This window comes from Petaurus breviceps, unplaced genomic scaffold (genome assembly GCF_028583685.1).
Source record: "Petaurus breviceps papuanus isolate PSGF00001 unplaced genomic scaffold, PetGlider_PUasm1.0 90734, whole genome shotgun sequence".
Lineage (NCBI taxonomy): Eukaryota > Metazoa > Chordata > Mammalia > Diprotodontia > Petauridae > Petaurus > Petaurus breviceps.
Window position 1 is genome coordinate 10,192,886 of NW_027187327.1, and position 14,617 is coordinate 10,207,502.

The following is a 14,617-nucleotide window of genomic DNA, read 5'->3' on the forward strand; positions in this document are numbered from 1 at the left end:
TACGGTAGCCAAGCATGGAAGAATGGTAAGAGAATATAACTTAGGGTCAGAAACATCTCTGTTTGAATCCCCTCTGTGTCTTTTACTAGCTATGTGAGTTTGGGCAAGTCATTTCACTTCCCAGGCTCATATTTTCTTATGTGTGAAATGAAGGTGTTGAACTAGATGATCCCTTAATGTTTCTTACCCTAGCTCTAGAGACCTGATTTCAAAACACACACACACATCACCTTTGTGATACTGGACATGTCACCTAATCTCCTGAGTTTCCAGTTTCCTTATTTGTAAAGTGAGGAGGTTGGATCAAATGGTCTCTGAAATCCCTTCCCAGTTCTTTAGCTATGATCCTATGATTGATCCTTCCAGTTCCAAAATTCAATAATTCTATGAAATTTATGCCATTAGCTATACATAGGGAGAATGAGTATGAATGGTTTAAACCTGCAATCCTGATAGGGAAAGCAGCTTATAATATATTCTCAATTGACAGTGGGCCCAGAGTGGGTATGTTCACACAACAAGATAGCTACATGTTAGAACCCATAACAAAATGCTTAAAAGGAATATTTCTACTTCTTGTCATGTTAGCCTTAGTCACCATTGCATAAAAGCTATAAATCTTGTGTTTTGTTTTTTTTTTACAAGATATCCAGTAAGATTCCAACAAAGTTTCTAACAAGACGGCCAGTAGACCTCACCATTCCCTTTCAAGGTAGTTGAGTTTATATGAAGAATGGTTTCCTAAGGTCACTGGAGAAATCAAAGTGGGGAAAGTGCAGGAGTACTTCGTGGTCTTTGACTTATATCTCAATGTTGGAAAATTAACATATTTGAAGGAAGGAACTGGAGACAAAATTTTGAGGGAAATTTCTTATAATGTGTGAAATGTAGCTAGTGTCCCTGGAGGAGTCTTGGTGTGGTAACTCTATTCACTCTAGAAATTTCTCAGCTAATAATAAAAGTGCAGTATGTTGAACTGTGGCCACTAATGTCTTAGTTATTTCTAGTCTAGTTATTTCTTAGTTTTTTGTTGTTTGCAGCCACTATACCTATTCTTACCCAATAACCTTTGGGAGATGGGAGTAGTGCTCTGGGAGTAGGGGGAGCCTCTTTTTTGGAAAAAACACCACCAAAAAAAAAAACCCAAAATACAACAACACCAAAAAAACAAAAACAAAAAAACCACAGGGGCGGCTAGGTGGCACAGTGAGTAGAGTTCCAGCCCCAGAGTCAAGAGGACCTGAGTTCGGATCCGACCTCAGACACAACACATACACACACACATGCACACACGCACACACACACACAAACTAGCTGTGTGACCTTGGGCAAGTTACTTAACCCCAATTGCCCTCCAAAAAGCAAAAGCAAAAACAAAAACCAAAAACCAAAAAAACAAAAAACTACTTCTGCCCCTAGACTTGCTTATTTGTCTAACAGATTAAAAAAGTATCCATGCCAAGCATCCAAGCTTTGTTCAGTTCGATCATTTCAGTTGTGACTAACTCTTCATAAACCCATTTGGGGTTTTCTTGGCAAAAATATTGGAGTGTTTTGCCATTTCCTTCTCTAGCCCATTTTACAGATTAGGAAACTGAGGCAAACAGTGTGAAATTACTTGCCCAGGGTGACAGAATTAGTAAGTATCTGAGGCCAGTTTGAAAACAAGTCTTCCTGACTCTAGACCTGGCACTCTATCCACTGAACCACCTAGTTGCTTCTCTCTGACCCTCCCCTCCCCCCCAAATTAAAACAATCCTTGTCCTTAAGGAACTCATATTTTAATGAGGGGAAAATACACATAGGAGGGTACAGTTATTGGTTTTTGTTTTTTGGAGGTTTTTTTTGGTCATTTTCAGTTGTGTTCAACTCTTCATGATGCCTTTTTGGAGGTTTTCTTGGCAAAGATACTGGAGTGATTTGCCATTTCCTTCTGAAGCTCATTTTATAGATGGGGAAAGTGAGGCAAAAAGGCTAAGTGACTTGCCCAGGGTCACACAGCTAGTAAGTGTCTGAGGGTGGATTTGAACTCAAGTTTTCCTTATTCTAGGCCTGGCACTCTATCCACTGTGCCACCTAGCTGCCCATCCAAGTCTTACATTTCACTACTGGTGTGAAACTCAAAAGAGCCTCATGTCATGTACTATGTATTTTTTCACTCATGTGTTTCATTGGAAAATGAATCATTTGAGGGGAATAGGAAATTGCTAATCTCACAGGAAGTTGTAGCAATTTGTGCTAATTTCAAATGAAATTAAAGCAAAGAGCTAGGGAATGGATGAGTAAAGGATTTTCATTATCAACTTTCAAATAATGTGTTGAGATTATAAATAGAAAACTATAGTCTATCCATTGACCTCAAAATGCACTAAAACTGGATAGTTGTTGCAGGATGAGCCCCACCCCCTCCTTGATTTATCATCCCCCAGACAAAAGCAATTTCTGTGCAGTTTAATATTAGCACAGATCCGCTTATGCTGAGGCGCTCCCTAGCAACCTAATGTGGAATATGTACTTGTTAATCTTCTTTTGGCAAACAACTATCAGAATTCATGGTAAAATAAGAGAGAAAGCAATGCTCAGTGGATTTTCCAATCAAACACCCAGATGCAAAGAGGGCTGATGTGATAAGCAGTGTCTATTTAGCAAGTCTTCAAATTGCCACCTAGCTAACTGTGCTTCCTTGTAATACCACAGGCCAGGGAAGATGTGATCCACATGCTGAAGACAGAAAAAACCAAGCCTGAAGTTTTAGAGGCTCACTATGGATCTGCAGCACCAGAGAATGTCCTTCGGGTTCTGCACAGAGATGCCATTCTGGCCCAGGAAAAGTCCATAGGAGAAGATGTGTATGAGAAACCAATTTCAGAGGTAATGATGCTGATGGTGGTGATGATGATGCTGATGGTGGTGATGGTGATGATGGTGATGATGATGGTGGTGGCAATAATGATGATGACGTGCAGAGTCATCTGGGATGGGGTCTTGAGACTGGGTAATTTGTAAGCTACTTTTCATAGACTTTAGTTTTTAAAAGAGGAAGTCAAATATTCTTAATTTAATTCCTTAATAAAGAAATAAGGGAAAACATAGTGGATAGAGCTGACCCCAGAGTCCAGAAGAATCTGAATTCAAGTCACATATTGGTTGTGTGACCCCAGGCAAGTTGCTCAGATAACTCCAAGACAATGAGAGCCAGAACATGTGCTGATTTGAATTGGTAGAGTGAGTTCCTAACCAGAAGCTGCTTATACTGATGAAATCACAGGTCATGTTAAAAAAATTAATAATGTAAGATGAAGGTAACACAATTTTTGGAAGATAAAACCCAATTGTATTACAAGGATTCAAGGAAGTATTTCAAAATAGTAATCTTCTTCCCTTCTTTCCCCCCTTCCATGGGATTATTATATCTGGGCTAGAACACTTAGTTTCACATAGTCTGTTACTCCTCTAAGCAAGTGATGATGGGAATAAAAATAGAGTGCTAAGTGCTGGTCAGTCTTAGTGTTGCACTTACCTAGCTGTAATTGAATTGGCAGGCAAATATTTTCATGAGCTTTGTCATTCTGGTAGGTGGTTGTAAAGCTTCTAAGGGGTAGTCTTCTGTAGTGTTTCTGCAGACTGATTGTGAGGTGTTAAAATGAGATGGAAATATGCATCAGTAAAACAAAACCTTTAAATTGAAAAGAGATATTTTAGGGCTTTAATCCATTATTTCCAATAGCATTATAGTAGACAACATTATTATTGTTATATAATATAATATATATATATATATATTATTGTTTCTTGGTGGTGAACTCTTATGATGAACTTTAGAGCTGAATTATAGAGTGAAGCTTTAAGCAACCAAGTCAAAGAGATATCTCAGATGTTAATTTAGTGAGGGGAATTGAGAGATATATAGACTTATTTTTGCCCAAACCTCTGATTTAATCAAAGTATGGAGCTGCTGCTAAGGGAACTCCCTGTATTAACTCAGATAGGCATCTTCTTTGCAGATTATATTGTAGCTTTAGGAATATCGTGGGAGATAATATGCTAAGGGCATATAAGGGCACATAACCCATAAGTTTCAAGTGCAAACTGGAACCCACATCTTTCTGACATAAGGACAGTGTTCTATTCCATGCTGCCTCTTATAAGAGATATAAGAAATAAAAAGATAAGCTATAGCTTACCCCCTTAATTTTAGGCTGTTTTCTAGGCCGTCAGTTTGACAGCACAGAGAGAGTGAAAGGATTGCTCCAGAGGGCTTTCATAACATGATTACAGGCCAATAATCTCATAATTTTTAATTTCTACAGTTGAGAAATAAGTGCTCAATTCTACTTGTCTTTTTTATAAAGAATTGTGATGATTTAATTCAAACACTGAAACACATCTGGATAGATTTATAATTTTCAAGGATTCCATGGGCTAACCTAAATTGTAGCCATCATGAAAAAGGTTTTTTTTTAAATTATACTTCAAAAATTCTTCTTATAATGAATCTTATGAAATTAGACATAGGAAGTAAATGTGAATAATATTTTAGTATAAAAAGTCATAGAAACTTAAAAGGGCCTAGTCCTGCCCTTCAGACGAGCCATTGTCTTGAATTAATTCCAGAAAAGAGAGAATCTCTCCTTTTTTTCATCTTTTTTTGGGGGGAGGAAGGCAGGGCAATTGGGGTTAAGTGATTTGCCCAAGTTACACATCTAGTGTTGTGTCTGCGGCTGGATTTGAACTCAGGTCCTCTTGACTCCTGGGCCAGTGTTCTATTCACTGTGCCACCTAGCTGCCCCTAGAATCTCTTCTGTTTTTAAAAGGAACTCTGAAAATGATATTCCATAGTCTCCTTTAGAGCTCTTTCTAACAGTCCTAAGCTATGGGAAATTCTTTCATATGTGAGCTAAATCCCTTATGTAGAAATAGCAGATTATAGTCAGTTGTAACAGCACACACATAATCAATGGGTAAGTAACTTGGACTCTTTGAATCTCAATTTCCCTATCTATAAAATGGGGATGATAAAACCTCTGTATTTTCTACCTTAGAGGGATATTATAATGATCAAAGTAGATTATGCTTTTAAAAATGTGCTATAAAAACAGAAGTATTTCATAGATGTGAGTTATCATACTTCAACCTTTTCTTCTTTTTCTAGGCAGCTTTGCAAATCCTCAAAATTTATTTATCTTATAAAACCTTACTAAATATTAATTCTTGGGTTTTAAAAATTTTGGTAAATATTAGCAGCCATCCTAACAATGATTTCTCTGCAAGACAGTTAAAATTTTAGATCAGAAAACTGGGCCTGAATGTTTTCCCCTGGTCACTGGGGAACCAAAATACTCACAGGTATATTGTTGGATCCTTGGCTTTTAGAATCATCCTGATATCCAAAAAAAAAGAAAAAAAGTCAAAAGACAGTATACATTTTAGAGAGGGATCAGGAGACAATATAATGGAATAAGTTTCTGATATGTGGAAAGTGTGGTTTGTTTTGTTTTGTTTTAATTTTGGGGGGTGGGGCTATGGAGAACTCTTGGTTTGATGGTCTTTTTATCATTCTAAAAATTACTCAGCTGCCAAAGACAAAAGATAGAGTGTGTGAGGTTTTAGCTGTCAGTGTTTGCTTATTTCTAATCATTGTCTCGAGCAGTATACCTATGGTCATACAATGTCAACTGCCTCTGGAAGGTGACAGGGGAACTCTGGACAGGAAATATCAGAGGAAGTAGGAGCAAAATTTTTTGCAATCAATCAACAAAATATATTAAAAATCCAGAGAGATTGTCCTTTCCTGGTTAGAGTATTATGGAAGATGCCTTGCTTCTTTCACATTACTAATTGGCATAGTGGATGGAGCACTAGGCCTGGAGGCAGGAAGACCTGAGTTCAAATCCAGCCTCAGACTCTTACTAGCTGTGTGTCCCTTAGCAAGGCACTTCACCTCTGTCTGCCTCTGTTTCCTCAACTTTACAGTGGGCATAATAAGAACACCTACTTCCCAAGGTTGTCCTGAGACATTGTATTAGTAGAGCCCTTAGCACAGTAACTGGTACATATTAGCTTCTTATTAATACTTGTATCCTTCCTCCTTCTTTGTAACTGAAATCAGCCCAAGTAAGCCAGCATAAAAGGATCTTACAATCATAGATTAGAAGTGAAAAGGATGGGGCGGCTAGGTGGCACAGTGAATAGAGCACCAGCCCTGGAGTCAGAAGGATCTGAGTTCAAATCAGGCCTCAAACACTTGACATACTTACTAGCCATGTGACTTTGGGCAAGTCACTTAACCCCAATTGCCCTGCCTTCCCCCCTCCAAAAAGCAAAAAAAAAAAAAAAAAAAGAGGAGAAGAAGAAAAGGACTTCAAGAATCAAGTCCAATGTTTTATTTTACAGAGAAAGGAACTGAGGCCCAAAAGGTGACTTGCCCAAAGTCACAAAGGTGGTAGATACAGGATTTCAAGGTCAAATCTGGTGACCCCAACTTTCTCACTACAAGTTCAGCACTCTTTTCATTACACTAATTGCCTCCATAACAGCACTTGGGCTGATAGCTTTCTTTCTCTAGGCTTCAGGAGACTAAAGGGGAATATATAAATGGGATAGCTACTGGACCCATAGTTTTATTGTAATAGGAAATTCCTGAATGAAGAGATGACCCCAATCAATACAGCTCAGTATCTCCTCTACGACTTGAAGTCTTTTTATTTTGCTTTTTGGAGGTGGGAAGATAGGGCAATTGCGGTTAAGTGACTTGCCCAAGATCACATGGCTAGTTTTGTGTTAAGTGTCTGAGGCTGGATTTGAACTCTGGTCCTCCCGACTCCAGGGCTGATGCTTTATTCACTGTGCCACCTAGCCACCCCCTTACAACTTGAAGTCTTAAGAGAGTTGCCTACAGCACCGGGAAGTTAGGTTACGTGCTTAGGGTTACACAGCCAGTATATGTCAGAGGTGAGACTTCAATTCAGGTCTTCCTGGCTCCAAAGTCAGTTCTCTATTCACTATGCCACATTGCCTCTCAGCAAAAAGTTAGTGTTAAATACATCTTCTATAGCAAATGTCTGTAGGGTTGACATTAAGTTTAAGAAGGATATGGGGTGGGTATGTTGTTAGATTTTTGAGGCAAGTTTTGAAGTCCATACTCTGATAAACACCTTCTGGAAAGTGGATTGATCTTATTTTAAAGGACTGTAGTTCCTTTGAAACTCTTGGTCTTAAATGCATCTAGTAGTAGGTAAGAAAGGATTTTGATGATGTAGACTACTCCTTTGAGAGAAAGTGTGGCACATGTGCAAAGTGAGTTCTTAATCTTTCAGAGATCAAGAAGGATATTTTCCTTAATATTACTGGGTATAGGACTTTGTACTGAATCAGTAAATCTGTGTAAGAGGTTGTCCTCCCAACATTTTTTTTGTTTTTGTTTTGTTTTTTTAAGGGGGAAGGCAAGGTAACTGGGGTTAAGTGACTTGCCCAAAGTCACACAGCTAATAAATGTGTCAAGTGTCTGAGGATGGATTTGAACTCAGGTCCTCCTGACTCCAGGTGTGGTGCTCTATTCATTGTGCCACCTAACTACCCCTCTCTCAACATTTAAGAAACATGCCATCAATACAAAAATTATAATTCCTCCTAATGAAAGAATTTTTGTATGGTTCTCCCTGGGCTTTCCATTGTATGGCACAAGGAAGATTCAGGTATGAAGACAGATAATAAGGTTTGAGTCTTGGCTCTGCCACTTTGTGAACTTGGGCAAATCCTAATCAATACACTTCTCAGTTTATTCATTGGTAAGATGAGGAGTTTGGACTAGACTACTATTGTGGTCTGGTCTTGCTCTAAACCTGTGCATCCAATGGAAAGCCAATAAATGATGATATAGGAGAGGATAAGTAAAAATTTCCAAGCTTACTTTTGCTTGACTTAGTTACTTAAGGAATACAAAGTATTTAAAATGGCATGCCAAATGCAATGAAGTATTAAGATCTTATACTCTTTTGCCTACTCAGCTGGACAGACTTGAAGAAAAACAAAGAGAAACCTATCGGCGCATGTTAGAACAGCTCCTATTGGCAGAAAAGTGCCACAGGCGCACCGTTTATGAGCTAGAAAACGAGAAGCACAAGCACACGGATTACATGAACAAAAGTGATGACTTCACCAACCTCCTGGAGCAGGAACGTGAAAGGTAACCCCCCTTCCCTCATCCTGTATGACAACCGAATCTATTCCTAGGGCTCCAGCGAACTTGGAACCCAATCGTTTTTGAACTGCATCTTAGTCTTTTATTTCATTTTAATCTATAGTCCTTTCTACATACTGACACCCTGGACAACTTACTTTCCAATGGCATTTGCAATTACAGGACATAAGTGTAAGCTACTGCCTCTGCTGGAAAAACCAGAAACCTATTTCATTGATGATTATGCGTATACACACAGGTAGAAAATGCCATGCCAATGTGAACTATCCACAAAGATAGTGATATAAAATCATAAGGGTAGAAAGGACCTTTGGAGGTTGTCAATTTGAATTCTGTCTTTAAGGCCTTTGAATTTATTACATACTATTTGAAATGGCATCCTTTTTTTTCTTCTATGCACAGAAATATAATGAGTAAAGAAGTCAGTATCTTAATTTTGCCTGGGAATTGATTATTTGAAAATTTTAGAAGGATTCTATTGCTTCCTAAAGCCAATCAAGGCAATATGGAAACTTACTGTTTAGTTGAGTAGAAAGTTTTTAATCATGATATTAAATCAAAACTATCTACTTTATCTTCCATAATTTGTGAAACTCATAGAAGTCAGCAGTTCTTGACTTTTATCCTCATCAGTAGGCATTATTCTCAAAGGGGTAGTAAAGATTTCTACCTTTACCTCATTTGAATCAGTTGCCTATAATGTGAAAAAGTTCTCATTTTTATATGCTAATGGTTCTAACATTTTTTTGTGCATGTGATAGTGACCTCTTTGACAATCCAATGAAGCCTATAAAACACTTCTCAGAATAACATTTAAAAAAATTAAGTAAAATACATATGATTACAAAGGAAACCATTTCTATTGAAATATAGTTCTCAACATATAAAAACAAATGTATGATGTAATATATCCAGCAGAACATCTTATAACTACAATGTTTTTGAGCATGAATGGAATTTTGAGCTATTTGTAAAAGCTGTAATCTGTTATGAAAAACATCTGGGATTTCTATTAATGACAAAGACACAGGTATTGCTAACACTATCGTGACTTGTTGCCTACATTCATTATTGAAGGTAAAGTTCATTTAGGGGTTAGTGAAAGTAAGTGTAAATGCCTAACTTTTTTCCATTCGAAGTTCATAGATGCCCTAAAATCTACCAACAAACTTCAGGTTAAGAACCTCTGCTTTTTGCTTCCTTACTCCCTTCAGGATTTGCTTTTTCTACTTTTTCCATCCCCTTTGTCAAACTAGCTGCTTATGAAACTCAGATGCTTTGAGTCAGTAAGCTGAATCTACTTGTGTGTTTGAGGCTTTGGGATCAGAAAGCTGCTGGGGATTAGTTATAGCTATCTTAATTTTGTGAGTTCTTTGAGTGACAGAAAAGAAACCTGATGTTTCCATGAGTGTCCTTAAAAGAAAAATAACTGTCAAAAGAAAGCAAGCGACAGTGTTAGTTGAATGCGAACAACTTTCTCCTCTTCTTACTCCTTCTTATTCTCCTCTCCCTTCTCTTTTGCTGTTGTTGGAATATATTATAATGCACATTGAATTTAGAGTCAGAAGCCCTGGTTTGTATCCACCTGTGGCATTCATTAGCTATGTGACCTCTGACAACTCATTTTACCCCCTCTGAGGCTCATTTCCTCATGTGTAAAATGAAGACAATGAAAATAATGTTTGTAAGTACCAGATGAGACTATATATAAAGAACCTTATAAAACCTAATTGCTATAAAATTGTCAGCTCTTCTTGCCATTATTTTGACCAATGATACAGATCAAGTAATATAGGACTAATGAAAGTGGGGTGGAAGGAAGGGGGAAAGAAGGAGGCTAAGACGACAAAGACATAATACCTTGAATGAGCGCATTTCACTGCTGTTACTAAAGGAGTTTGCGGTTTTCTTGGGCTTTCCTTTTATTGTGTCTCTGAAGGATTACCTTTGTGCCCCAGTGTTTGTATAATTTGTCACTGGGCCCAGATAGTTCTGGAGGAGAAAGTGAGACTGGTGATTTTGCACAATCCTCCCTCACTTACATCCCATTCACTTGCAAGTCATGGCATCACTTTCCTGATGTCACAGTCCTCTTCAAGAACAAAGGACAAACAAAAAAAAACTGTAAATATGGACAAATAGTTTAGGTTTAATCTGACAATATTTGCTAACCAGCCAACATGGATAGTGTTCAGTTTTCAAATCTTTCCCAACTTCTGAGCTTCTACCTATGGATGTAACAGAATTATTTCAAATGAGAGCCTAAAGGATGTGTGGCACAGCTATCCAAAGGGATAGCCCTTATTTGGAAAAGAGCAAATGAGAGTTAGCCATTGATTATGACATTTTGAAATAAAAATTGTGAAACTTTACAAATTTAAATTTAATGAATGAGAAAAACAGAGGAAAACATGACATGTGGGGGTCATCAAACTACAACCTAGACTGGTTTTGTGACCTGGGAGGTAAGAATAGTTTTTACAAGGGGTGGCTAGGTGGCACAGTGAATAGAGCACTGGCCGTGGAGTCAGGAGGACCTGGGTTTGGATCTGGCCTCAGGCACTTAACACAAAAAATAGCTGTGTGACCTTGGGCAAGTCACTTACCCCCAATTGCCCTCCAAAAAAAAAAAAGCAAAAAAGGAATAGTTTTTACATTTTAAAATAAAGTTACACTGTATTTTAAAATGTAAAAACCATTCTTATATATCCATTTATTAAAACAGATATCAGGCAAGATTTGATCCTCCTGCTGTAGTCTGCAGACCCCTGGATAGAGAATAAAGAGCTGACCTTGGAGCAAGGAATATTGGAGTTTAAATCTCACCTCTGACATGTACTTGCTTGTGTGATCCTGATCTTCACTTCTTAGTGCTCAAGCAAATCTCTAAGACTACGAATTATGGAGAGGGGATTATATTCATTGGTAGAAAGCTTTTCTTTTTAAATCTGGAGGTCTCTATTTCAATGAAATCACAGGTTTAGTCTAATCCTAACATATATGTGTGTATATGTGTATATATATATATGTGTATGTGTGTATACACATGCATGTGTATATATACGTGTATGTGTGTATACACATGCATGTGTATATATACATATGCACATATATGGAGAGACATATGTGTATATATACATATATATGGAGAGACATAACTGAAATGACCTTTTCTTATTATATTTAAAATTGCCCAAATAATATTAGTAGTATTATTTATGCTTCTATAGGGCTTTAAGGTTTTAAAAAGACTTTCCTTCTAACACTCCTATAAATTATATAATGAAAGTGTCATTATTCCATTTTAAAGGTAGGGAAAGCTGGAAGAGTTGAAGTGAGTGGCCTGCTAAGGGGTTTCCTGGCTCCCGTTCTAGTCTGCTTTCTTCTATATCACATAAGCTTACTAGATAAATAAAGAAGATAGTAAGAGTCCATCTCTGCTTTTTCCAATGAATTCAAATCAATAGTCTTGAATAAGTGACACATGAAGGCAGTGAAAGAATTAACAGACATGATGGCCACACCACTGATTGTGATTAAAAAAAAAATCTGGGGCAAGGCCAGAGGATTAGAGAAGGGCAAATATTGTTTTGACATCCAAAAAAGAGAAGAGGATAGAGTCTTCAAATTATAAGCAAATGAGCTTGACTTCAATTCCTGACCCAGTTTTAAATTGCATTATTAAGGGGATTTAAGAAAAAATTTATTTTCAGTTCCAAATTCTGTCCCTCCTTCTATCCTCTCTCCCACCCTTTGAGAAGGCAAGAAATATAATACTCAGTATACATATGAAATCAGCTAAAACATATTTCAACATTAGCCATGTTGCAAGGGGGGAAAAAACAAGAAAAATAAAGTGGAAAAAATATGCTTCAATCTGCAATCAGAATTCATTAGCTCTCTCTCTGGAAGTAGATAGCATTTTTTAGCATGGGTCCTTTGGCATCATCATGGATCATTGTACTGATCACAGTAATTAAGTCTTTCAACAGTTGGTTATTCTTACAATATTGCTGTTGCTATGTACAATGTTCTTCTGGTTCTGCTCACTTTGTATCAGTTCATAAGTCTTCCCAGATTTTTCTGAACCTTTCCCTTCATCATTCCTTATAGCACAATAGAATTCCATCACAATCATATACCATAACTCGCTCAAACATTCTCCAAGTGATGGACATTTAAGGGAATGGTTTTTGAGCCTTTAGAAAGGCAAGAAGTGATTAGTGAGAGCCAGGATGAGTTCATCAGGAATAGGCCATGAAACTACATTTTCTTTAGGGTTTCTTCCAGCTCTAAATCCTATGAGTCAGGTAGTCCACATATAGTACTCTCATCTTACAGTTGAGGGAACTGAAGCTTAGAAGGGATGAATGACTATACTAATGTCACACGGCTAGTTGGTAGAAGAGCTATGAGTTAAAATTACATCTTTTCCAGTTTTAACAGTTTTTCTCCCTCATGGTTGGAAAATGGACATTAGGCATAAAAATCAACCAAAGCCTTAAAAAAAAGATAGGTCAGTCCTGACAGACAAATCTCATTTCCTTTTGTGAAATGGTTATCAGACTAGAAAATCCAGAGAATGGTATGTATGTACACAGCATATAGCACATCTGGATTTCAGCATTGGAACTAGCAAAGTTTCTTATCAGATATCTGTGGGCATTATGGAGAAATGTAAACTAGATGATGATAATGTTAATTAGGTTCAGAACTGGTTGAGTGACTAGCACAACTCAAAGTATAAACCCAAAGAAGAATGATTAATGGATTCATGTCAATCTAAAAAGAGGAAGGCCTCTAAGTACCCCCATATTAGCTCTATGCTGCTTAAAATTTTTTATCATTGACTTGGATGAAAGTATAGGTGGCTTATTTATAATTTTTTAAAATATGCAGCCACAAAGACTAGCCAGCACATTTATGGCCTGAATTAGATGCAAAAATATCTTGAAATGCTAGAAAAAAATTTAATAAGATGAAATTTAGTGATAAGGATAGAAAATTGACTTATGTTTACAGAAAAGGAAGGAAAAAAATCACAACTTCGAAAAAATAGACTCAAGATGATGAAGGGATTCCAGATGAGAACACACAGAAGGAACTAGGAGTGGGTAAGCTGGAGAAGAGAAGAATTAGAGGAAGCATGCTAGCCATTTTCAAGTTTTTGAGACTATCATATCGAAGAGGGATTTGAAATTAGAACTGGGGACAGTGGATGGAAGTTGAAGAGAGGAATATTTCATTTCCCTATTGTGACGCTTGGCTTGATTCTGTCTAAATACCCAGGGTCAGCTGTCATATTGTTTAAAATCCAAGTAAGGAGATTGGGAGGGATGCAGTGTCTAAGTAAGCCACCAGGTGGCATCTGCTTGAGCTCTTCTTTCTAGGACCCGCACATCTGTTGATGTTTAACATTCCAATAGGGTATAACATCCCCAGTGTTCACTTAATGGGTGCTCAAAGCCTGAGCAGTTCATTCCAATAGCTAGTAGTCTCTTTCACTTTTACTGTAACTGGATGAAAGTGGCTTCCCTGTTCCCTTCCTCCATGCTGTTTTCCAAGTTCATGTCTAAGCAATTTTTATTTGGTCTGCATCTATTATTTCATTGTATTAGAAACACCAGGTGAGGAAACATCTCCTGTGAATGTAGATTAGCAATTATTCTGCAATTTATATAAGTAGAGTGTTTTCTAAGGGCACCAAAGGATTAAATGACTTACTGAGGGTCACACAATTAATTTGTATCAGAGATGGGACATAAATACATCTTACTGACTCTAAGGTTGATTCTCTAGCAACTATTCTGCACTACATCTCAAGAGAATTCTCAAAATGAATATTAGTATTAATATTAATTAAGATAATTTCAATCACCTTGGCTGAGCCCTCGTTCCTTTGGAATAGTTTCCTCCCAAATTTTTCTTCCTCCTGTAATTCCAAAGAATTTTGGCAGGCAGCATAGGGCTTAGCACATTTTAATATTAGTATAATTCAAGGTAAAAGTAAAACAAATGGATTCTTCTACCCCTATTATCTATAAGCTACTCTGATATATGAGCAAGATATCACTACCTACTTTTTTCTTTCCCCTGCTTTTTCTTCTGTTGTGTGGATTTCCATGTATCTTCTTAGCTAATGGAGTATGGTGGAGGGAAGGATATAGGCAGCTTTTCTCCAGATGTAAGCAGGAGCTAGCCACTCTGAGTCCTAAATCCTTTTGCACATATGCAGTGGTGAGTACCTGGATTGTATGATTTCTAGACTTTCCTTTTTTGTACTTCAGTCTAGGTTTCTGCCTAGGGTTATGAACAACTATAATAATTCATAAATCTCTTGTGTTTCATCTCGTGATTCTGTAGCTAGGTCCCAATTAGCATAAATATTGACTTTTTAGGAATGGTCTTGTATTCAAA

At 37.3% G+C, this 14,617-nt stretch overlaps 1 protein-coding gene across 3 annotated transcripts in view; it reads left to right on the forward strand.

Annotated features, from left to right (window-relative positions):
• The window catches only part of FILIP1 (filamin A interacting protein 1), a 265,398-nt gene that overhangs the window by 163,726 nt on the left and 87,055 nt on the right, over positions 1 to 14,617 (forward strand). For all 3 annotated transcript variants that reach the window (XM_069067002.1, XM_069067004.1, XM_069067003.1), the window contains 2 exons: positions 2,698 to 2,871; positions 8,007 to 8,185. In XM_069067002.1, the coding sequence (XP_068923103.1) occupies positions 2,698 to 2,871; positions 8,007 to 8,185 (353 nt within the window). The remainder of the gene's footprint in view (positions 1 to 2,697; positions 2,872 to 8,006; positions 8,186 to 14,617) is intronic.